The sequence below is a fragment of the Filicampus tigris genome, chromosome 4 (assembly GCF_054856515.1).
Source record: "Filicampus tigris isolate MCC_2025a chromosome 4, RoL_Ftig_1.0, whole genome shotgun sequence".
Taxonomy (NCBI): Eukaryota; Metazoa; Chordata; class Actinopteri; order Syngnathiformes; family Syngnathidae; genus Filicampus; species Filicampus tigris.
In genome coordinates this window covers 16,099,216-16,124,146 of record NC_141220.1, presented here as the reverse complement: position 1 = coordinate 16,124,146, position 24,931 = coordinate 16,099,216, and the positions used below count along the sequence as shown (strand labels likewise).

The 24,931-nt window shown below is 42.6% G+C and overlaps 1 protein-coding gene across 1 annotated transcript in view; it reads right to left on the bottom strand.

The window, feature by feature from the left end:
- ptprq (protein tyrosine phosphatase receptor type Q) overlaps positions 1–20,418 on the bottom strand; it is a 36,469-nt gene extending 16,051 nt beyond the window's left edge. Inside the window, exons 1-26 of the mRNA XM_086028468.1 lie at positions 20,359–20,418; positions 19,285–19,396; positions 17,582–17,690; positions 17,025–17,139; positions 14,713–14,782; positions 14,432–14,631; positions 13,857–14,085; positions 13,597–13,725; positions 13,380–13,526; positions 13,016–13,179; positions 11,909–12,359; positions 11,576–11,737; positions 10,627–10,806; positions 10,443–10,550; positions 8,549–8,830; positions 8,191–8,472; positions 7,848–7,968; positions 7,631–7,776; positions 7,403–7,551; positions 7,100–7,271; positions 3,872–4,192; positions 3,523–3,798; positions 2,984–3,135; positions 2,502–2,643; positions 883–1,146; positions 442–789 (exon numbers count right to left, since the gene is read on the bottom strand). Of these exons, the coding sequence (XP_085884594.1) occupies positions 442–789; positions 883–1,146; positions 2,502–2,643; positions 2,984–3,135; positions 3,523–3,798; positions 3,872–4,192; positions 7,100–7,271; positions 7,403–7,551; positions 7,631–7,776; positions 7,848–7,968; positions 8,191–8,472; positions 8,549–8,830; positions 10,443–10,550; positions 10,627–10,806; positions 11,576–11,737; positions 11,909–12,359; positions 13,016–13,179; positions 13,380–13,526; positions 13,597–13,725; positions 13,857–14,085; positions 14,432–14,631; positions 14,713–14,782; positions 17,025–17,139; positions 17,582–17,690; positions 19,285–19,396; positions 20,359–20,418 (4,891 nt within the window). The remainder of the gene's footprint in view (positions 1–441; positions 790–882; positions 1,147–2,501; positions 2,644–2,983; positions 3,136–3,522; positions 3,799–3,871; positions 4,193–7,099; positions 7,272–7,402; positions 7,552–7,630; positions 7,777–7,847; positions 7,969–8,190; positions 8,473–8,548; positions 8,831–10,442; positions 10,551–10,626; positions 10,807–11,575; positions 11,738–11,908; positions 12,360–13,015; positions 13,180–13,379; positions 13,527–13,596; positions 13,726–13,856; positions 14,086–14,431; positions 14,632–14,712; positions 14,783–17,024; positions 17,140–17,581; positions 17,691–19,284; positions 19,397–20,358) is intronic.
- Between the last annotated feature and the right edge of the window lie 4,513 nt (positions 20,419–24,931).

The following is a 24,931-nucleotide window of genomic DNA, read 5'->3' as shown; positions in this document are numbered from 1 at the left end:
TTGCTGTTTAGTCTTAATGTAAATGTAAGTAATTAATAAAGCCACAACAATAGGTATAGCTACACCAACTACAGTAATGGGATCCATCCATCCATCCATTTTCCATAGTGTTTGTCCTCATTAGGGATGGGGGCGATCTGAAGCTTATCCTGGCTGACTTAGGGAATGAGGCGGGGTACCCACTGGACTGATCGGCAGTGAATTACAGGGCACATAGAGACAAACAAGCATTCACACATACATTCTCACCTATGGACATTTTAGAGTCTTCAGTCTACATGCATGTTTTGGGAATGTGGCGACTCCATATCAGTCTGCGATCCTATTTTTTTTTTTTTTTTACAAAACTGTGCTGGTAGGTGTACCTAATGATATGTCCATTGAGAGAATGGCTCGGACTCCACTGTTCTACAGATATAAGATCGTTGTGTAAATTCTTACTGCCGGCGAGGGTCCGTGCGTAAATCCACTCCGTATATTCTCCAATTCCCGCATTGGTCACCGCTGCCACTTTGAAGCGGTAGTGTCTGTACTTAGCCAGTGGATGCACCGTGACACCGGGGGCCTCTTCTGAAGCATTGACCAACACTGTGACACTTGACTCCGCACAAGCCGAGGCTGGTTCTTCTTCAGGGATAAGGATGTTGGGTTCGCATTTCATGTCAAGCAACTCTGTGACCAGGCGATACTCTTTGAGCAGACCCGGCACAGAGAGTGGGGGAGCCCACTCCAGTGTCACGTTGTTGGCCGTGACCTGAGAGATGGCGAGGAACCGAGGGGCAGATGGGACTAAACAGAAAGGCCGGGATTAAGGATTACATTTAACATCCACTCTTTTTGTTTATCATTTCTCTGAAAGGATTACATTCATGCTGTATGTACCTGACTCGGAAAGAGTAGAAGCAGTGCAGTTGATTTGTTCTCCGGGTCCTGCGGAATTGACCGCGGCCACATTGAGTATATACTCCTGTTCCGGCGGCAGTCCAATCACGGTGTATTCTGCTGTGTTGACCTGGTACGAGCCCACCTCCGTTACAATCTCATAAAAGAGGATCTGGCCGTTCGGGTTGACCGGAGGGTCCCAAGATAACTGAATGGAATCCCACCTGACTCCTGAACAAGACAGGTTCCCCACAGCCTCTGACACTGCAGACACAAAAAGCAGACATGTTGATCTTCTAAAATTAGCTCAAGTAACGATTCATCTCTGTCTCCCAGAAGGTGGGACGTCTAATTATTTTATTCAGTCTACCCAAAGCAGCAATTGTATGAGCGCAGAAAATTATAGAAATCTAGATGTGCGAATACCCTCTGAACGAGCTTTTAGCTTTTACTGAATCTAACACATGCACAATTAAGACAGTTTTAAATGAATAAACAAGTAGGGGAAAATAAAAAGAGTTATCTGTATCATTACCTCTGAATCCTAGAAAACACTAACAAAGAGAGGTTAGGATATCGTCACTGTCCTGTGAAAAACACTTCTGTCCATTTTTTTCAATTTTCTTACTTTTACGTGTTTCCGCATTAGAGACATCGCATTCAGGTGGAAATTATTATTTTTTCGAGAATTGGATATAAGTGTTTTTCACAGGACAGCGACGATATGCTACTTTGCTTAGCATGTCCAGCAAAGCGACTAGCTTTTAGCACTCATTCAACCGCATAAGTAGTGTTAGCTCAGCTATTTTTTTTTTTGTTAAAAGACAGTTTTTGAAAAATATGATAATGGCAAACTGACTTGCCGGTTGAGTTTGTTGAGTTTGTTGAGTCACCAAGCTTGTAGCTTAATTTTTGCGTACATTATCTACGTATAATAATTAATTAATTATATAATAATTTGTAATTTGCTACCCAACGCAAGGTTTGCATTTAGTACATTTCTGTTAGCACTAGTATGCAACAGCTTTCCAGCAGAATGACGAGTTTTTAGCACCTTCTGAACATCACATAATCATGTCGTATTAACACAGAAAGTTTAAAAAGATATTGGATACCCAATTTCTTAACCCAATACTTGCTCCAAACCGCAGGAAACACTGACCTAGTGAGCTAATAATTTGTTACTTTGCAGTTAGTGTTAGCATGCTACAGGATTTCCGCAAAGGTACTCGCTTTTAGTTAGCAAAACAACTGTATTATTTCAAACTCATTCTTCAAGATTAGCCTTAAAAATAGATGGCAAACAACTTATTTGATTTGGAAAAACTGCAGTGTATATCAATGCAAACCCCCCACCCCCAAAAAAACCTACTTTCCTATTAGGCATTTTATTCTTTTAATTTTCAAGTCAGTGATACATGGATACACTCATTTTGCTTAAAAAAAAATTACATATAGATTGAGTCTTATGGTGTGTTGTGTGTATAATTTTAAGGGCAAACAATACTTTATTCCATCACAGAAAAAGGGTGTAACATTGTTACATGATTAGTCGCAAAGTTTATGTGTGATTTTGCAAATATTTTCCAGAAATCATGACTATTTTTGTCTTTTCTTACCCGACTCGTTGGTGGTGAAGGTCACCGGGCTGCTAAACTGGTTGCCATGACCTACTCGTGTGTAACTGCAAACACTGATCTCGTAAGAACTATGAGGCCTGAAGCCGGAGATGTACTCAGCGGTTGATGGACCGGACGAATTCTGTAATGGTGCGCACACATGCACACACGCACGCACACACACCGACATACACACACACACACACACACACACACACACACACACACACACACACACACACACACACACACACAAGCAACCCACATGTTAGTCACCCAATCCTGATTACCTGCTGATGATATCTTATTCTATGCGCACGTGCGGATCAACATAATGTTAACTTCAAGTGGCATCTGGGGTGTGAAATTAGAGCTGCTAATCCGTGTGACAGGTGTGTGTTTTTGCCGCGTGAATCTCCTGAGCGCACGTTCACGTTTTCGTTATTACGGACTGGGCTTCCGGCGTGTGAAATTGACGGTACCCAGTGTGTGATGGTGTGTGTGATGAGTTCTCGGATCTGGAAGCCGTACTGCAGGACCACACCGTTGGGCTCCAGGGGCGGCTCCCAGCTCAGCCACACGGACATAGCTGTGTAGTTAAAAATGGTCAGGTTGCGGGGAGGGGACATGGGGCCTGGAACACAAAATATTATATAGAATTGTATTATTAATCATATTACTAAGGTGGTTATTCAATACATGTATTAATTCCTTTTATGTTGTTCCAACTTCAAGCTTCGCATTTTATACAGACAAGTAACTGTCTTGTCTTCAAACAGGCATCTATTTCGTGTTTTGTTTGTCGGATTAAAAAAAACAAAATAAAACAGTCACTTTCTCTTTTTCAGATTTGCGAATTCCAGTTAAAAATTTAACAAACAAAAATGTTGTTTAGTCTTGCATAAACATTACGCATAGCCGTGACATTTTACAGATAGACAACATGACTGTCTGTAGAAATTCCACAGCACACAAAGACACACACGCGCACACACACACATACAGGGGGTCACATACTTACGCCCCTCATCAGTGTGCAGCATCAATACGAGCGGCGGCCCTGAGCCTTTACGTGTCGCTGCCGTGACACTCAAGTTGTAAGCTGTGTACGGCAGCAGATTGATGAGCGTGAAGGAGCTCTCGGGGGTCTGCATAGTGCTTGAGCCCCCCGGGCCAAGCAGCGTGAGAGTGTACTCGGTGATCTCCCCATTGGCCTCCAGAGGGCGCTGCCACGTCAGGGCGACAGAGGATGACGACAAGTTTGCAGCCGAGACCAGCAATGGGGCAGAACTTGGGACTGATACCAAAAACATGTACATACATGTCACATGTGCATGAACAATGGCCATGATTTGCGTCTTTGAACAAACCATCATCATCGGTCCTCAGGTACATGGTGCTGGTGTGGTTATGGGCGGGGCCGGCCCCAGTCGCCGGGGTAACGGTCAATACGTAAGGGAAATACTTCCGAAGTTTGGTGAAGAGGAAGACGGTGTCGGTGGTGGTGCGCTTGATGGTTTTGTTGACCACAGGAGGGGCTTGGTTGGGTACAACTGGAATGACGCCGGCCTCCTGCAAGGTGAGGATGTAGTGGGGGCGGCCGTTGGGCTCCAGGGGAGGGTCCCAGCTCACGATGATGGCAGTGGAGCTGAAGATCTGAGCGGTCAGGTTGTGGACAGAGTCGGACGGCACTGAAGGGAAGACAGGTGGGATAGTGTTACTTTACAGTATTATTGAACAACATTGGGATTTTTTTGATTTTTTTTTATTAAAGGTGACATGGTATGGAAAATTGACTTATTCAAATAGTCTCTGGCGAATTTTGCTGAATTATGACATCACTCTTCTAAATTAAATGATGGCCATGGCAGGATTACACAGTCTGAAACACTTTCATGTCAAAGCAAAAACGTAATCAGAGCTGTATTGATTTTTGTTGTATTAGCAATTTGGCACAGGTAATTTTAGTGTATCACAGGTGAAAAGTGTCTTTATGGGCACTCATTTTTCTGGCCCACTGTTACACAACATCCCCTACTGAAGACCCACGTACCAAATGCAAAGCCTGCCAATGTTATTAAGACACCTGGGAACACTTAATATGTCGCCTTTAATATGAACGAATCAGTTATCATTTGTCACAGTTGTCATTATATAGCAGCAGTGCTGTGGTTAACAGGCAACAACAGAAAACTATGGAAATGTGGAAACAGATATCAAAGAGACAGTCATAGAGAACAAAAAAAGCGGCATTCAGAAAGGAAATTTGCCTTTAGGGATGGGGAAAAAAGGTTGCAAATACAATACTCATCCTGCAGGTTCAACCTGAGAAGCATGGGAAGGGTAAATGTAATATTTAAGATCAGTGAAGGGATTGAGGTAGGCCAGGTATGTGTGGAATCAGTGCCTAGAGGGGGGGAGCGAACCCCCCGCTGGGCTTGGCTGAGTGGCAGAGACAAGGCGGCGTGGTGGTCCGCTGCTCGGCCGAGAGTGGAGCGGCTAGATCACAGGCAGAGACACACAGTCAGTTACCAGACGTCATTATTTCATGACCATTCTTAGCCAGTACATGCCTGTTGAACTGGGTCTAAAGCACTGGAAGCTGTCTGCACCCTTTCTCACAAAATCACATAAAAACAAAGCCTTTGACGTCAATGTGCTCATAGCATCAAAGTGGGGTTCAAGTGAAACTCACATGCGTGCGGGAGAATGCCCGTATCCATGGCAACGAGGCAACCGAGGCACGAGGGCAGCGTGCGAATCCCGCTCACGAGACCTGTCAGCCTATGTTATTCCTCTGTCATCAAGTGCTTTTGCACTCTTTGTTCTTTTCCCCTTCTAATCTTGTATAACTTTCATCCTGCTAAGCGAAAGGAAATACAAACTGGTTGTCCTTGGGCCAAAAAAATAAAAACCAAGAGCCAGTTTGCCAGACGGAGAGTTATCTCCTTTCGCTGAGCAGTGTGAGCAGAGTTTTTATGTCATTTTTTTCAGAGGTGGAAGGAGAATGTTGAAAAAGGTGTGCAGACGTGGCCCCCAGTGAGACTACGACTGGATGTGATTATTTGTACGCTCACCGGACACTTTATTAGGTACATCTATGCAATCTAGTGAAATTTAATTCAAAAGCTGTATCATAAATATTGCCTTTGCAAAGACAATAATGCTCCGCTTTGATGGACACTGTCAGAGACGTATGGGGCAACAATTCCACACCAGCAAGCGTGTGAACCTTTACCAACGCCCTAATTATAAACATCCATCCGCTCATCCATCCATTTTATATCACTTATACAGTCACTGACTCGCTACTCCTATGCAAATTATATGAATGTCTGCTCCATGTCCTCACTTGTAAGACAATTGAGTGTACTAATATAATGCCTAGAGCACGCTAGTAGAACGAACGTCTTAGCAGTGTTTTTTCTATGACTATTAGTCACTGAAAATGACATCACAGTGCTTAAGTGCACTTTTAGGCACCGTGATGCTGTTTTCAGTCGACAGCTCGTGGCAAAATGGCCGCCTCCTGAGATGGATAAAAACAAGTTGATTTTGCTTCTTATTTCATATCCATCAGAGTACTTTTGCATGATTGTACTAGTGGGTGCGAACAAAACATATTATCCATCCGTTATCCAAACTGCTTATCCTCACAAGGGTTGCGGGCAAAACACATTATTGCATAGAAAAGTTTGGACTTCAGTTACCCGTCTGAATAGAAGAATTCTGTACGATCACTAGTGGTACGAATTGGAAACAAATATGTATATACTGTATAACCATCCATCCAATTTCTATATCGCTTGTCCTGCATGACTGGAGTCTATCCCAGCTGGCTTTGGCCGAAAGGTGGGGTACACCATTGACTGGTCGCCAGCCAATGTCCAATGTCCTATGGCGATTTACTGATTTTGGGAATGTGGGAGTAAACCCACCCCACACACGGAGAGAGCATTGAGTCGGAGAATCAAAGCCCTATTCATTACTGTAAGGCAGAGGCACTCTCCCACTGTGCCTCTCCCAAAATGCTCTGCTTTTTCAGGAGAAAAATAAATAATAAATAAACAAAAGTGGAAGATTTTTCTCTACTTAACAGCAAATTTCATCAGTACACCCTGGACTGATTGCCACCCAATCGCGGGGCACATATAGAGATACGCTGTACAACAATTCATATTTACACCTACGGGCAATTTAGCTTTTAGTTTAATGCTTGGAGAAAATCCATACAGAGTCCCCGTGGAGATGCTGTAAAGGAGAGTCGAACCTTAATCTCGTGACTGTGAGGCAATCAGGCAAATGTGATTTTGTGTGTGCTGCAGTTTTAAACTAAAACTGAAAATCTGTTTTTCCACTCCGCACATTATTTCAGGAGTTTAGCTCAACATTGCATACTAAAGGCACAACGATAAACCTATTGTTTGTCTATTTAAATCCTCTCTTCTCTAAACAGACCAGTATAATCTTTGTAAAGACATTTTTTTCATTATCTTAAATTAGCTCTCACAAGATTGTGTAGGCGAACCTAATGATAAGGCCGGTGCGGTATTCTGCCTTGTGTTGCGTCTCTCTGTGTTTGTGTGTATCTGACTGACCATCCTCAGGTAAGAGCAAGGTATGTGGCTCGCTCCGGACTCCTCCGTCCCCACGTCCAGTGCTCGAAGTCATCCACACCGTGTAGTTAGTGCCCCCAATAAGACCAGTCAGAGTCCAGGAAAGGAGCGTGTCCACTGATACAGGGACGGACACATCTGAAACCGGAACTTCCTGAAACAGGACAGAATGACATGCAGCATTTATTCACATCCTCACTTGGATACATTCAAAATCCTTAATTTTCTTGGCAGACACTTGGAAACTTAAAGCTTCAGCTCCCTTAGCAAGTTTGTATGTCTCACCTGCTTGGCCACAGTGCTGTTGTCAGTGTAGTAAATTGTATAGTGAAGAATAACTATTCCATTGGGTTCAGCGGGTGGATACCACAGCAAGGTTACCGTGGAGATAGTCACATTCGCAAAAGTCACATTCTGCGGCGGTTCAAAGGGCTCTGAAGGACAAATGATGATGAGAGACAATTTCATACAAAATTAGCAAATGTGCTGACTACACTCTCGTTCATGTGGCACCTGCATCGGAGATAATGTAGGCCCGCACCCCTCCGTCTCCCAGCCGGGTCCAGCTGGAGACGGACGCATTGTAGAGGCTCTCAAAGTCCATATTTATAACCAGTGACGTCTCAGTCACATTCTGAAGCAGATCCATTGTCTCGTTCCTGACAAAGACTTCCGCTGATCACATTGTGACTATTCTTGTTTCCCCATTAGACATGACATAGGAACTCACCACACTCTGACAACGTAGTAGAGTATGTCCGAATTGGCTTCAAGTGGTGGTTGCCAGGACAACTCTATCTCAGAGTCAGACAGCTTCCTGACACGGAGGAATTGAGGAGGGGTGTCTGGAGCTGTGATGTGGGAGAGAAACTGTCCAGTCATGTAACAACAACAACACTAGAGTCTAGGGAGAACCTGTGGCACTGGAACCTCAAGGGTCTTTTACTGTTAGGAAAAAAAATGGTTAGTTGTCGCCGACCTGTTAGAGGAAGAAGCATATGAAAGGAAAAGACGGAGAGAGGAATTAAAGAATTAAGACCCATCCCTGACCGGCACCCATCAGTCCGTCTCACCGTCCTCCAGCGTGGTAATGTTGAGCGGCTCCGTGCTGAAGTTCCCCGGCCCGGCCCGCGTGTGCGGCTGCACCGTGACACGATAGCGCGCGTACTTCCTCAAGTGGGTCAGGTGCAGGAAGTTGGTAGGGGAGGTGAGGTTGAGGTAGTGGGTGGAATTCCACAACTCCAAGCTGTAGTGGGTTATGATGCCATTGGGCATCAGTGGAGGCAGCCAGGTCACATTCACCTCATTGGGACTGAGCGACTTGTAGGAGAGGCTGTACGGAGGACTGCTCGGCACTGGAAGCAACACAGAAGAATGTCACTTCCTGATTCTGACGGGACTTCAGATTTTTCAAATTTTCCATTAACCCACCGTCCTCCCCAGACAATACGCTTAAATAGTTTGAAGTTTGGTTGCCGTGGCCGAAACGTGTGAAGGCCATCACAGAGACGTTGTAGTATGTGAAAGGCATCAGGTGCATCAGAGTGACTCTGTTGCTGGAGGTGTTCACCGAATTGGAATAGGACCGGTTCTCATAGAGGACCGTGTACTGTTGGATCACCCCGTTAGCTTTCTCTGGCGCAGACCAGGTCAGAGTGGCTGTTGATGAGCTGGTGTCCACCAAGGTGAGGTTTACTGGAGGGGAATCAGGTTCTGAGGGAAACATGATATACAGTTAGTTACCTCAGCTGATGTGCCAGACTGCCTGCATTAGAAAATATGCCATATAGAGAGGCCATCATTTTATTAGCATTTTATGTTTGACCCTTCCCACCAAAGTTATTACAATTAACGAAAATAACAAAACAATATTTTTAAGAAAAATGTGTTAACAAAATAATGTAAAAACTAAAATGCTTAAAAAAAAACCCTGAAACTACATCTAACGTTAATAAAACTAAGTAAAACTGACTATAATCATTAGTGATGTCCCAATCACGCTTTTTGGCACTCCAAGTCTGAGTCTGAGTCTTTGGATTTTAGTATCTGGCGATACTGAGTCCCCATTTGATACCTCGGCAATGCAGTGAGAAAAAAAGAATGTGTATCTGTTTTTTCCCAAATTAATATATATATATATATATATATATATATATATATATATATATATATATATATATATATATGTCTTTTCCTATATATATATATATATATATGTCTTTTCCTATATATGTATATATTTGCTTGTCACCAAATAATTTACACTCGTTAAACTTCTATTCGAAGTTATGCCATTTGGACATGTCACAATGGCTAACCTGTCCGTCGAGCTCTCAGTTGTCTCAACTCTTTGACAATGCAGATTAGTGAGGAGGCTTATTCATATCAGGCAAGGCAGATACATAGAGGAGCAACTTTTTGGCTTGCCTGTCAAACAAGCTATGAAGACAACCCCACCGCTCTGTCTCTGCCTGCAAGAGAGCTATGCACAGCGGAGGAGACGTGTTTGTGGGTATGTGCGTGTCACACTAACTACATCGTGACGAAAAAAAACAAGGAACATTGTGTAGTATAAAACTAAGCTACTACTGCTGCATTTGGCAATATATTTGCACATCCGGATTATTTTGTAGCTTTGTGACCTTTAAATAAAAAACGGATCTTTTTCAGCCGATACCGGATAACCTGAAAATCGGGTCGGGACATCCCTAATAGTAAAAATGTCCTTCATTTTCGTTTTTTAGTACTTAATACCATACATGAACTTTCGGGGTTCATATTAAGTACATCTGTACTGAAGAAGTGAGGTAAAACTGAGAATTGTAGTTTACTTTACTTTAGTACACAATACTTACTGAACTTTTTCATTAAATGTGTCCAGTAAATTAAAAAAATAGAATGAAAAAAAAACCCCACAACTAAATCCAATACTAAAACTAATAAAAACGGATCTAAAACGAAGCATTTGGAATTTACAAAATTTACAAAACACAAGTCAAAACAAAATAAAAACTAACTATAATTAAAAATCCAAAACTATTATAGTCCTGCTTCCCACACACTTTGAACACTATGAAACCTACTTAACGACTCACGTAGAACTGACTAGCTCATTACCCTTATTATGTTTTGTCAGGTCCCAGATTACATATAGACAAAATCCAACTGATGTTATGTTATTGTTGTCATTTACTGCTGTTATTCTCTGCTTTCTCTCAAAGATCATTTTCTCCGACTCCATCTTGAGACAAATAACAGACAACAAACTCTCTTGTTGCACAGCAAATCTTGTCAGACAATTGCAGCTCATATTCCAGACACCTACCATCCTCTAATGTGACAACCAAGATGCCATCTTCCTGGGACACCAAACTCTGACCCGCAGCCGTAGACGCCGTAACGTGTAGAAAATAACCTGTATACTTCTCCAAATCTGTAAATGAGATACCTCAAAGTATTTTCATGACACCTGTGTAGAACAGTGTGTTGTCGCAGGGTGAGCACACTACCTGCTATCAGTATGCTGGTGGAGTTTGTGACCCACATCAGACGCTGATCACTGTGCAGTGCTAGGCCGTAGACGGTGTAATGCGTGATTCGCCCATTGGGGTTGAGCGGTGCTGCCCAACTCACAAGTATGGAGGTGGAGCTGATGTTTTGGTAGGAAAGTTCCAATACTGAGCTGGGGACTACATGACACACAAAGCGCAAGATACCATTGTCATGAAGGCATACTCCAGTGAATTTTTAGTGTGGAGAAAAAGTTCCAGACACATCCGTCTCATGGTTTTATTGTTAGCTGCTGCTTTTTCATAATAATCAAAATTGTTGTATATTTCTTGTTTTAATCATCTTGCTTTATTTTGTGTTTAACTTCATAATTTGCTTGTTTTGTCATTTTCATTTTGTTCTGTCTTTTCATTTGATATTGTCTTTAAACATATTTACTAACCTCTGTAAAGCCCTATGAATTTGCCTTGTGTATGAATGGTGCTCAATAAATACTCGGCTTGCCATGTAATAACCAATAAAATGACTGCTTGAAAAAATCTGCAATATAGCGGGGGGCCCGAATGGGTGACCCGCAATAATACTGTATTTTTTAGATCATAAGGAGCACCGGGTTATAAGGTGCAATATCAATATTCCTGGCATCTATTGGAAGCTGGCTGTGTCATTTGTCTCTAGGTTCCACAGTCGGCAATGATATTGTCCCACATTGTAACATTCTCAGTTTCGCGTTTGGTCTGACGGCAGCATTAAGATTGTATGTTTGCCAATACAGTGTAGTATGTAGTCATTTGTAGACAGTGTAAATTAGTTGGTTTGTGCTAGTAGGACTACATTTCCCCAAATTCTTAGACACAGAAGCAGGAACTAGTTCTAGTTCAGGTATGAGGAAAACATGTACAGTAGAGTGCTGTACTTTTAAGATGGTAAACAATTACCGCAACATACCTTGCTCTCGGGTCTTCTCTGTAATGTTGGCGGCGGGCCCTTCGCCAACTATAGTGGAGGCGGAGACCCTGAAAGTGTACTCGGTGAAGGGTTCAAGGTCAGACACCAGGTAATAGAGTTCGTCCGTTGACAGGTCCATCACCTCCTCTCGCAAGGTTATGCCTGCAGCATGCACAGGTCGATAAAAATGATTTAGATTTTAGACCACTGCAGTCAGGTCTTGTTGGCTATTTAGAGTGCGGTTAGTTGAGAGTTTGCATCGTCTCCAAGCTCCTTGCGAGTGTTTTCATTTGGTATTTATGTGTTTTACTGTCTGTCCTGTGGAAGTTGTACCTGTACTTCCAGAAGCCACCGCATCTCTTGTATTAGCTACGTGACGAGTGGACAAGCGCATGTTGCCCGGGGTGTGAGTGAGGTGGGATGATTGGGTGGTCACGTCGTCGTCTGGCGTCGTCAGCCAGGGTGGAAGCGTAAAAGGCGGAACAGCCGTTGCAGAAAAGGTTGTGGTGGGAGGCTGAAATGAACGGTAAGTGTTGCTGGGTGTCTCCGTAACATTCGGTGCGACAGAGGGGCTAAAACCCTGGTTGGTTTGAGCATCGGTGCTTTGCTCAGAACTTCTGAGTTGAGTGAATGCTATGTTGAAGGAGGTAACGATGGTAGACTGTGTGGAGTCAAAATTAGCGGCGGCGGAGGTCCGACCAAACTCAGCGTTCCTCTTACGCCGCCCTGGACTGGCATCTTGATCAGGGCTGAGTGAGTCACCTTCATCAGTTGTGTTGGTATTCTGTGGGGGGATATAGAAGTTCTACAGATGAATTCAATTTACAATGCAAAAAGTCAGGGAAATTCAGGTGAAACTTCAAAATGCACTATAACCTTTATGGGTGAACTTAATTTGACCTTCTCTAAACTTATGACTACACATGTCCAACTGTTCAGTTTTTCAGTACTTTCTTTCATTTTCTCCTTTCTAATAAGGAGCTGAATGGCAAAATTCAATTTCGGATCCATGAATGGACCAATACTTTTCCTGTTTCAATTAGAATGACTATTTAAATGCCCTCTTCGTCATGCCGTTCACTTCAAACAAGAAGTGGCCACTGAGCTTAGAGTGTCACAGAATGTGGTCATCAGCAGGCTGCAACTGAGACAAAGGGTGACTGAAAGAGTCACAGAAAGGCATAGAAGTGGACATCCTTGGAAACGTATTGGTCCATTCATTGATCAAAATACGGTACTGCGGGGAGTACCATAGCCATTCAGCTATTTTGTTGAACAATGAAATGCTAGCGAGGTGCATTCATAACTTTAGAGAAGGTCAAACAAATTAAGTTTACCCAGAAAGCATATTTGTCTCATTCTGAAATTACATCCAAAAACCGAATATCACCACCTTTTTGTTGGTTTTGCAGCACAATCATTAAAAACAACGTGGTTTACCAGCTCGCCAATGAGGGTGATGTCCTGTAACAGAGTGTCGTTCAGCAGGACCTGCAGTCTGTACTGTGTGATTGGACCGTTTGGCTGGGCCGGACTTCTCCAGTTCACACGGACCGAAATGGCATCTTCTGCAACCGCCACCAGGTCTTGAACAGCACTGGGTGCTAACAGAACAATAATACAGTAAGGCGACAGTTTAAGGAGTGCACACACATACTGTCAAATTTAAGCATTTTCTTTTCTCTCTTGGGAGTAAAGTCAGCAAAGGCCTGATTATCAGATGTCTCTAATGGTCACGTCTCAGCTCCGTGTGGGATTCACATGTTTTACTTGAATGTTCACACACATAGACAAGTGTCGTCACCTTCAGCCAACGTCCTGATATCATCCTGAACCACCGGACCCACTTCTCCGGCCGCTTTGGCCCCCACCTCCACCGTGTACTTGGTGTATGGAGCCAAGCCGGTTAAGGAGAATCGCGTGTCCGCTGTGCTGTTCTCGTACAAATATCCTACACGCAGAAGAGTCATTCAAATGACATTTCACTGCTGTCTATTCACACAGAGTCAATATGTACAGACCTGAAGGCCCATACAGGAAGAGCACGTAGGTGAATTTCCCAGTGATGATGGTGGGAGAGTTCCAGGCGAGGGATATCGATCGAGATGTCACGTTCAATACGGAGAGGTTTTGTGGAGGATCTTCTGGGGCTGTAGTGCATATACATAGACAGTCATGTATTAGGAAAACAAAACAACACAGAGACAGGGCATTAAATCAGTATTGGACAATTGGACCTGCAGTGTCAATCCAGGCTATAAAGACTTTTTTCCCCCTGTACCTGACTCTGGCATGCGGACCATGGTGGAGGCGATCTGTCCCTCGCCGTCAGATGTGAAGGCAGACACTTCGAAAAGATAAGCGGTGTAAGGCCGAAGCTGATCCACCCCTACTGAGATGGGCACACTCCAGGCGGCCGCGGGGGGCACAGCGGTGAGAGTGTAGGGCAGAGACGCTGCCGTCATTTCCAAGGGGCTGATGGTCGCTCGAGACAGAATATCTGCCGCATCCTAAACAATTAGCACACACAGGTAGAAATGTTACTGGTATTCATTTCATTGTCTAAGGCAGTGATTGAAGTGAAATGATCCAATTTAACTTCATTGGTCCCAAAGTTATTATTTACACATTGAAAATTTTTGTTCATCTATCTATGCCAGCGACGTATATTGGCAGGCAGAACAATTACTGACCTGCCTAACATTTTCTTATTGTATTGACAATAGCCTTACATTAAAGCTACCCAACTTGAGGATTTTACGTTAGTCTTATGTTTCATATGTGCATTGGCTCAAAAAAGATTGCGAAACACTGATTGGAAAATTGGCAGCGGTAGATTTGTTTTAAAGGGCGCACATTGCAATGAGGCAGAGCCCCCTTCATGATGTCCTCAGCGTTGACCTCCAGGTTGCGCACCGTCTGGCCCGTGCGAGCGAGCTTGGCCTTTACAGCAAACTTTGTGATGAGGCCGTTGATGCGGTGGGGCAGGAACCACTTGACAAGCACTGAGGTGTGATTCTGGGCAAAGGCGGTCAGGTTGGTCACCAGCCCTGGAGCTACATTCAACACACACACATACACATCAAACTTCCATACAGACATTTATTAAATGGAGAATTGTTTGTGGGGGTACTTACGAGACTCATTGGTCTTTGTGTAGATGGGTTTACTGAATGGTCCCATGCCAGCAGGAGAGGAAGCTGCCACCTAAAGACACAACGTTGGATGATCCTGCATCACATGAATGCTTATGAATTGTAACCTACTTTTTACTTAGTTTGGTTATCTGGTAATGATTCTTGGGTCTAATATGTCAAGGGGTCACATGATGTGAAGTTGACTTTTTAATAGCTTGTACAGTATATGAATAGTTGGGACCAAGTACAATCTTTTTCCATGGAACAGCCCCGCTGGTACCGCCCCCAGACCAAGTTTATTCTCGTATGACCTGAAGGCTATGCTGGGTGAAAATCCTGAGCCACTTTCAAGCAAAGGCCAGAGTCCCGTATAATGTAGCCGAACTATCATGTAGACAAAAAAAAAACACTCATCAATCTTCCACCGGGGTGACACACCTTATACCATGTCCAAAGCAAAAAGGTAAGCAGAGCTGCATTGAGTTTTATTGGGTGCAAAGATGAACATTTGCTAACAGCATTAGTGGCACATACGCACTTTATTGCTGAGGGAAGTTGTTAAGGTGATGATGATGGTGGTGGTGGTGGTGGTGGTGAGGGCGTGGTGGTGTTGCGTTTGGTGATGTGTCCATGTACCACATACACACAGTGCACAGTGTACAAAGTGCTGCCTCTATGTTTAAAAATGCTTTTATGGTGCTTATGAGCACTTTTGTCTCTCGCAATTCCCCCAAATACTTGGGGCTCCACTTGTTCAATACCCTAGCTCCAGCCCCAGTTATCATGGCAACGGGATCTTTACCAGACAAGGCCTATATGAGAGGGGGAAGCAGGCTAGATTCAGCAAGGCAAGAAAAAGCACTTTTAAGTGTGCTGTAATTCTTGATCCCTGGAATACTGGAACAGAAAACATGTCATAGACATGTTATTAAAACACTTGAAAATTGTTCGAAATTACGTAAACAAGAAATAAAACATGATAGGTAGCCTTTAACAGCTCTAATGTGGTAATACAACACAGACACACACGCAAAAATATACCGTAGGTGCACATATAATCACAGAGTTGCCACCAAGGCATGACATTTGTATAAGGGTCAGTGTGGGTTCATGAATTCTCCAAACTATTAGAGATTGTCACATTCATTCGGTCATGACAGACTGTGAAAAGAGCCTCAGCTGATCCATAGCTCTGTTTACCTGATTAATAATGCAATCGGGATCAATTACAGACATTGAGCCTGATCGAGAGACTGCTTGCTGGATCAGTGTGAGATAGATGTTGAACACATTCCAGGTAGACTTAAAAACAAAGTTGCCTGGTGATTCACTTTGCGGCATGTATTGCACCACACTAATTGACATACAAATCAGCAAGGGAAGTGGTTTTGCAGCTTCAGGGTTTAGTGCCTTGCTCAAAGGAAGCAGGAAGTTGACTATGATCCCCCCAGTAACTCACCATGTGTTTTTGTCATGTCCTCACAGGCTTCGTCAACACGGGCTAATTTGCACTGCAAACATGTGACTTGGAATTTGCAATTTGAGAGGTGTTAATTCACTGGAGGACAAATGTTGTCTTTGACCAATGAACTAAAACCTAAACGAAACCCTGCCTCAGTCACCATATTGATATAATGCTATCCATCCATCCATCCATGCATCCATCCATTCTCTATCGCTCTTGTCCTCATTCGAAGTGACCTGGAGCTTATCCCAGATGGCTGGACAAAAGCCAGCGTGCACTGTAGTATATCAATTATGAACATAATAATTATGAACTAATATTATAACAATCAGTAGTATTAGTAGTATCAGCAGCTGTGAAAGAATGATTAGAATTTATTTTAAATCTAATTTTTTTGTGATATTCAGGCCTTTTTTTTCGTTTTCCATCCATCCATCCATCCATCCATCCATCCATCCATTCTTTTTTTAGAGCCCAATGGTAGCTGGTGAGCTGTAGCGTATCCCACACTGAATTAGTCACACTCAAATTTGCACTCATTGACAATCTTGTGTCTTCAATGAACCTAACATGTGGGTTTGTGGAATGTGGAAGGAATATCCAGTGTGAACCCATGCAAGCCCAGTTAGAACATAATTTAGAAAATTATGGGTTAAAATGTTTCCCTATAGCATATTGTGATCAGGAGGCTGCAGATTTGATTCTCTGATGGGCAGCAGGAGAGAATATGCAGTGGAATGGATCAGAGGAAATGCTCATTCATAGTATGAATGACAATAAAAGAGTGAAAATAGTAAGTTGTATGTATTGCAGCGTCGCAGTGGATAGTGGCCACTGTCACAAGTACCTGAATGAGGTACGTGGAACCCGAGGTGAAGTCAGTGAGCAGAGTCTCCGGAACATCCAGGTACATGGTTACTTGTGTGAAGACGGGATCCGGGTAGGGACACACTTCTTTGTACCTAAAAAGTATTAAAGAGGAAATCAACCAAAACACATTTGTTTGAGAATATGTTCCCAGCAGGCCCACTAGTTGAAACACGGTATTCTGATTAATATTGCGTTTGTGGAGTAAGAGTTAATCCACCTGTTTTTAGCCATCTCAGCTTCAGAAAACAGGTCAGCCATGATTGGTGGTTACCTGAGCAGTTGCGATGTCATTTTCAGTCGACAGAAGTGACAAAATGGCCGCCCCCAGAGATGGCTAAAAACGGGTGGATTAACTCTTGTTCCGCAAACGCAATACTTATCAGAATGCCTTGCTTCTTGCTATAGTGGGCTTGCAGAGAACATATTCTTGAAAAAATATGTTTGGGTTGTCTTCCGTTTTAAGGCATCTCAACTCACAATGTACTCATATATTTGTATCCCAGATGCATTGCTAAATAGAGTGACCAATGATACCTGATGACATATCCGTCAATATCTTTGTTGTCAGGAGGCATGGTCCAGGAGAGCAAAATCCCATTGGAGCCTCCAGGATGCCCTTTTAGTCCTGAGGGTGGACCAGGAACTGGAGAGCAACATTATGTTACTATTCTGTCACTAGGGATGAAACGATTTATGGTATACCATGATAAAAAATTCCAATGGTTAGTACAGTGTTCCCCTGTAGTTCATTGTTTGCACCAATGTTGTATCATGGATTTTTAAGCAATTGCTTTTTATGGGTTTTTACAGTATACAGTCGAGTCCAAATTTAGAGTTGCATGCCTTCAGTGCAGTACCACGTTGAGCCCTAACATGCCAGACAGTACTGAGATCTACTGGAAGATACAGTAAATAATGTAATTAAGAATCAAGAAGAGGCAGGTCAATTTCAGCAACCCCAAGCACACAGAGCTGAGAAATTATGCCTGTTAGTGTTGCTGTCTAATCTTTTTGTGTTGTGTTGATGCTCTGTGTGTCGTACAACATTTTTTAAAGGTTTTTAAGGTTTATAATTATGTTAACATTCATGCTCATTTCTCTTAGCTGGTCGTTCTGTTCGCATTAAGCTAGTGGACTTCTATTAGATGTAATTATACGGATTGGTTGAATAGTGTAAAATTACAATTTCAATGTTCTTTTTTTCATGTGCCAAACACGCTCTAAGGAATACTTTAAAAGAAAATATTAAAACATGGTAGTGTCTGCTTGTTAGGGATAATGTATTGGAGGGAGACTTTTAAAGTGTACAGTACTCACCTCAACTATTTGCTGGTGTGTGTTGTATCTTGCTAGATTATCGAGATGATTATTAAAGTTATCAATAATTGCCAGTTTGTTTTGGCCCATTTACATATTACTCACTACAAAACCAACCTCCTCGTTTACATTCTTATGACCAATAAGAGAAGCAAACAGGCAGCTGAGTCTTAAGATTTGCGATGCGATTTGGGGTCTTACATGAATGAAAAATCATTTTGGTTGTGTCTGTTTAAAATGTCTAAAGTGTAAAAAGGTAAAAAGTGCACAGGGGTCCTGATTAGATACACTGTTATATTTAAAGTACAACTTGATGTGTCTGTCATATTTTAAATGTCTTTTTTTTTCTTTTTTTTTTTTTTTTAGCAACGTTGCTTTAGTACCTATAACCATGTGCATTTTTGTCACTATTAACAGAAGTTTTCATACTTTTTTTCAGACATTTTCATCTCTAGCTGTCAATAATTTCTATTTCATAACTGAAAGGTAGCACTTGAGAACTAATTAGGATTATGAACAGTAACAGAATAAGTAGGCCAGCGAGAGCGTGGGACTGCGTTCGCATTAACGTTGCTCTGAGGCTTCACTTAAAAGTGACATTTAAGAGACTTAGTGCTGAGCCATTCATCGCGTAGTTCAAACACATAGCACTTAAGTTACCAGAGAGGAATTCAACAGTTACATCCCCTAACAATGACATATTCTTTTTCAATGAATGAAAAAAATACATAATTGAGGAGTACAATGTATTTTCACTGCGGTGGTACACCATTTGTACACCATCATACTGTACATTTGCTGCTTCCGCATGTGAAATATTTTACCACTACTATGAGGGATAGCAATTAGACACATACTGCAATCTCTAACAGTGTATTATAAGTACACATGACCCAAATGGGAGCATTGGCATGTCTTACCGCTCTCATTGGTGTTGATCATGCGACTGATTCCCGGGCTGATGTTGGTTGAAGATGCTGCAGTCACAGTCATTGTGTATTGTTTGGACGGACTCACACCATCAACATCGGCCTGTGGTAAACAAAGCAGCAACACATCACACATCAACAAAGAGCACCATCAACAAGACATCGTCAACTATGTGGACTGCAATTAGAGCCAATCCATGTAGGTGCAAGGACCCGATTGAAATTACTTAATATGATCATGTTGATGATGAGTCCCCTGTTTGAGGCCCTAATCTTGAAAGAGAGGGATGAGGGCCCGTTTGTTGCTGTTAGCAGCTTTATTCTCATTGATTTCTAACTCAAACAGTGAGTTATCTTTACTAAAGCAGAATGCTTTACGATTCTGATAAGACTTATTCCTGCCAAATAAACATCTCTGTTTTTCGCAGAGTATAAAGTGTAGCATATGATTATTTATGATGGGATATTTCTGTTTTATGTGGGGAAAGCGATACGTAATAATTTGTCAGAACATGAGAGAGGATGGGAGCAACAATAAAGCATAAAAGGAGAAATAATAGGCTGAGGCAGCAAAACGTGTCAGGAAAAACAAGGGCTTGTCAAGCAAAGTGAGTGCTTCAGATGAAAAAGCACTCTCACACCAGTGCAAACAGAGCCAATAATTGATTCTATTTATAAAAACACATTGGTAAAGATGGGAACAAATTGACAAAAACACCATGTGGACACTTCATCACTTGGTATTTGCCACTATTTGCACACCGTTAAATACACCTATATGATGGATGGATGGATGGACGGATGGATGGATGGAGAGAGAGACAGCAATAGCAAAAATAGAAAGACAACCAGATAGAAGCACAAGCAAACAGACAGAGAAACCGAGAGACTAAAAGTTTGCCAGATGGACAAAGAAGTGATGAAACGGGGATAGTTATCTGTGAAGGTGTGCCGTTGGACTGTTTAGCCTTTGAAGAGGTCTATTTCTCTTTGTTTGCCCATCTCATTCAGTGTTCTATTTTTGTGTCATAGACACAAATTCATCTGGCTGATATTGAGCCTTACCTGTGAGTGAACGAGAGCCATGCAGAGTGTGAGGAGTAGGATGTGATCAAAGAAGGCCATGACGGAAAGCCCAGTTAAAGGTTTAGTTGAGTCTCTAGTGCTGAAGTGCACCCAGAGTCGGTTCAGGTAATCCACGCGGCTGAAAAATGCTTACAAGCTGCTCTGTTGCATGACTGAACCTGACAGAGTTAGTCATGGAGGAACTACCCAGAGCAACTGTATTCCAAAGTTTTGGCGTTAAGGACAGAAGACAGTGAATGCTTTCATTCTCTGTTTGAGCAAATAAAACATTCAGGGTTGAGCACATGAACCCAACTCAATAAGTCATGAGATCCATTACTCAGCTGTATGTGTGTGTATGTGTTGGGTAGGGTTACATTTTGGGGAGTGGGGGTATGGGACACCTGGTAGCCGGAAGGAACCAGGAAGGGGTGGAGCTTGGCTGAAAGTGTGTGGTACAATTCTGTACCACAGATCTAATTAATAATTAGAGTTATGTCTGACCAGTGACATAAGATGTGTGAGGGATTGGCTGGGTCGAAAATTTCTGCATGACACATTAGGATAATGCTCAACCATTATTTGTTCAAAAATCGAGCTGCCTATCCAAACAGCCATCCTCTTTGCCAAAATCATCTTAGATTTATAGAAAACTCTCAATTGCACATAATTGTGAAAGTGAGTGTGAATGGGTGTGTACTCCACAAAGTACCTGAACATATCCATCACGAGCCGGGTGCACTGTGATGTTCCCCTGATTTAGTTGCAGATCGACTTGGTAATGACCCACACAGCCTGCAGCCTCTTGCCATCACACTGAGAAAGCACGTGACGACACACTAACAACACTCACTCCCCTCGCACGAGTGGGCACTTCAGAGAAAGAAAGGGGGAGATATCATTGGACACTTGAAAATTGTGGGTGCTTGACTGGAATACTATGTACTCTGTTTACCCGTGGTGACGGCCACGAAGGCAGAGCGCCCCGAAGTGGCCCCCCTCACTCTCTGGGACTTACATTGTAAGTGCAGCCCCCCGCCAGCCCTGTAACCACGGCAGCTCTCTCTTCCTTCGGTATGCTGAGTGTGCCAATGGTGACGGAAATGTTTGCCACAGTGACTCTATGGAAGTCAAAGTCCCCAGAGGCCATGTCCCAGCTCACAGACATGGATGTGGAGTTAACGTGAACTACACGGAGGCCACACACTCCTGCAGGGCCTGAAAAAACATGGTAATTTTGTTCCAGTCCAGTTAAAATGCAGATTTCATTTTCCCATATTCAACCACAGGGTTCATGTTCAAATTTAGGATTATGTTACAGTGGCTTACAATAATATGAAATATAACTTTCAGGAATAAAAATAAACTACCTCTCTTTCATATTACATGATGAACACTTGGGTCTTGCACGCTACTGTATTTGGTCATGATGTTGGTACTTGGCTAGTGGAATATTATTTTTGGTGGCATTTGGTGGAAAAAACGTGTTGTATAAACACACGCACACATATATATAAACAAATCCTCGCCACTTCATCATGGAACCCACATGAAGAAGTTCGTATGATGCAAGTTTTAAGTTAAACGCCACCAATCTTGTTTGACGTTTTTTTCGGGGGGTAAATAAACAGTACCGGCCTATACGCCGGTCCGCCTCTGATTTTAAACGGGCTTCCATCAGCGATTCTGACTGCAAACTTCAACAAAACGAGCCGGATGTGGCCATGTGGCCCCTGGGCAGTACTGTGCCTGGGTCTGCTGTAGTCTGATCCACGGATCAAGTCCTGGACCATGTGGCTAGTACCTTCGACAAATTAACTCAGTTTGGGATCTTGCCGAAAACAAGCTATGAAAACACACATACGCACACACACAAAAACATTAAGTCTCGGTCACATTCAGGGACAACATGCTGAAGCACGCTTGGTCATTCTTCTTGGCCAAGGCTCTACAAGGATCATACATCTTTAAAGGGCTGGAAACTCAATCTGTCATGTGGTGACAGCGGTTGCTTAGTAACTAACAGGTGAGCCCGGGATGTGACGCAAATGTGAAGAAAGACTATTTTTTTGTGCCCGGTAGATGACATCATCAAGTGCTGCTTGATGGATGTGCCACTTTGTAAGCGTCCACCCATCCTGGTGGGGGTGTCCAGGTGACAAACACAGAGGCTTTCCCCGTCAGCGCCAATTCCCACTGCGCCTCAGGGACTGGAGATGAGACATAATGACAGGATCAATGATCACTTTACTTTACCGATAATTCATTTTCTAATTTAACGAAGCCACATTTCATTTACAGTATAAGGGTGTGCACGCTTGTGCAGCCACATTATTTCAGTTGTTTATTTTTACTTACCCTTTTGAAAAGACTTTAAAAAGTAAAATTGAGTTTTACATTGAAGACGGAAAACATTTTGGAAATGATGATCTCTGTCTCACTTTTTCATATGAAAAAAAAAATTGAGCAGTGGTGTGGAGACTTTTTATGCATTTGAACAGGGGTGTGCAGACATTTTATGTATTTGAACAGGGGTGTGCAGACAGTAGTGTTGTGTGTGTGCCAAACATTTTGGAGTTATGGCCAAAAGGTTTAACCTTGATTTCACTGGAACATAACACATTTTTTCAAGTACCACCATCATGACCTATAATAAAATACAGAAGCAGAGGCCCAAGTGTTCATCAAAAGTGAGCCAGAGATTTTATTCCTAAAACTACAGCATATATGTGATATTACTGTAGTGAATGTGTAAAAAAAAACCAATAATTTCTTAAAGATGACTGTAAATGCAAATGTGATGAATTTAAAAGTTAAATATAACTGAACTGTTCTTAGGGAATGATTATTTTGTGTACCTATAGTGGTAGGTGTAACACTTTCAGAATCACTGTATTAGTGTGACTCCAGCTACTGGAGACAAATTCCTTTTGCGTTTTAACTTATTTGGCTAATAAAGGTTAATCTGATTCACCATGAATAAGGGGATGCAAGGGCCCACTTGTCGCTACTCGTAGCTTTAATGCACATTGTCTTTCTACATTATCAAGACAAATAGAAAAAAAAACCCAACAGACCTGTTTCTACAGTCAGAGGCGGCTGCACACAGCTCTCCATCCCATGTTGCGTAACCGTGCGGACCTCAATGCTGTACTTCCTGTCAGCCTTAAGGCCTCCAATCAGAGCAGGGAATGAGCCACTCTGCGCTGAAGACCGAGAGATGTTGGCCATCCTAATCAACCCCCCCCCCCCCCCCCTCTTTCAAAGACAAGTCCTTACAACGGATGACAAATCGCCATCCTGCCTTGTACTGTAAGTCTGACAGCATCCAGTGATGACGAAGCTGTGTCTCTGTTCTGAGCACAATGGTGATGTTTTGTGGAGTAGAAGGTTCTGGAATAAGGAGAAGAACCACATGGAAAGCCATTTGATGATGATGATGCAGTCATTCTACTAGAGAACAGGAAAGTCTTACTGTCCTATCTAAGTATACTGTATATTGAGCAAATGCTTGGATGACTTTATTTGATATCCTTGATATCATGTTGATGTTCTTTGTCTTCCCTAGTAACACTTTATCTTACTAGAATGACAACTATGTGTTACTAGTGAGGCAACAATGTCCACTAGTTGACAATTGCGACTCACACTGCCAGTGACATAATAAAATTCACTAGTTAACGTCTAGTACATCACTAGTAGTACTAGTAGCATGCAGATGTCAAATAGTGCACAGGTTTACCTCACTAGTAAGGTGAAGCTGTCCAACTACGCGTGCCAAAGTTGTCATACTAATGAGAAGAAATGTGATACAGTAGCAGAAAGCAGTAGTGGAAAAACACTAATAGTAAGGCAATTGTTCTACTAGTGCGCTGAATTGTCCTAAGAATGACGACAAAGAGTCTTTTACATGAACCTTAAGATAGATATCAAAGACATTGAATAAATGTTTAAATGGCTTGTTGCATAGAGTTGACATTCCAGGTGCATGACAAGTTGTTAGTCTGCCCCTTGACTTACTTGTGTAGGCTTCTCTTGTCTGTCCCAAGGTCCAAGTGGCACCTGCAGGGTGAGCTGCCTGAAGCGTGAAGGAGTACACGCTCCCAGGAGACAAACCTGTGACGGTTACTCCTCTAGAAGCCAGAGACATGGGGACCCTCACAGGTTTTTTTAAGAAGCTCCCTGTCCACCTACTTTGCTCTCCTGTAACCTCACATTGATAGAGATCACTCCATCGAAGCTCCACTTGATGCTCAGTCACTTGCATAAGGTCAAATGTGAACGTGGATGGCACTGAAGGGACTGTGGAGGAGCCAAAATGTTACATTTTTATTTCTAATTTTAAATTTCCCAGGTTAACAGTTCCCAGGTGCCGAAACAACAATACCCCAAGGATCAAGAAGTATATTTTCTATAATTATGATTTTATTTCCCTCCATTCTTCACTACCGGTAATTACAAATGCACATAGTTATATTCTTTCTGAAACGCCCAAAGATGTTCTTCTAAAACCCTGTCTTAATAGGAAAGTAGTACAGTAATCCATATCAGGGAAGCATGTTGAAGTACGTCT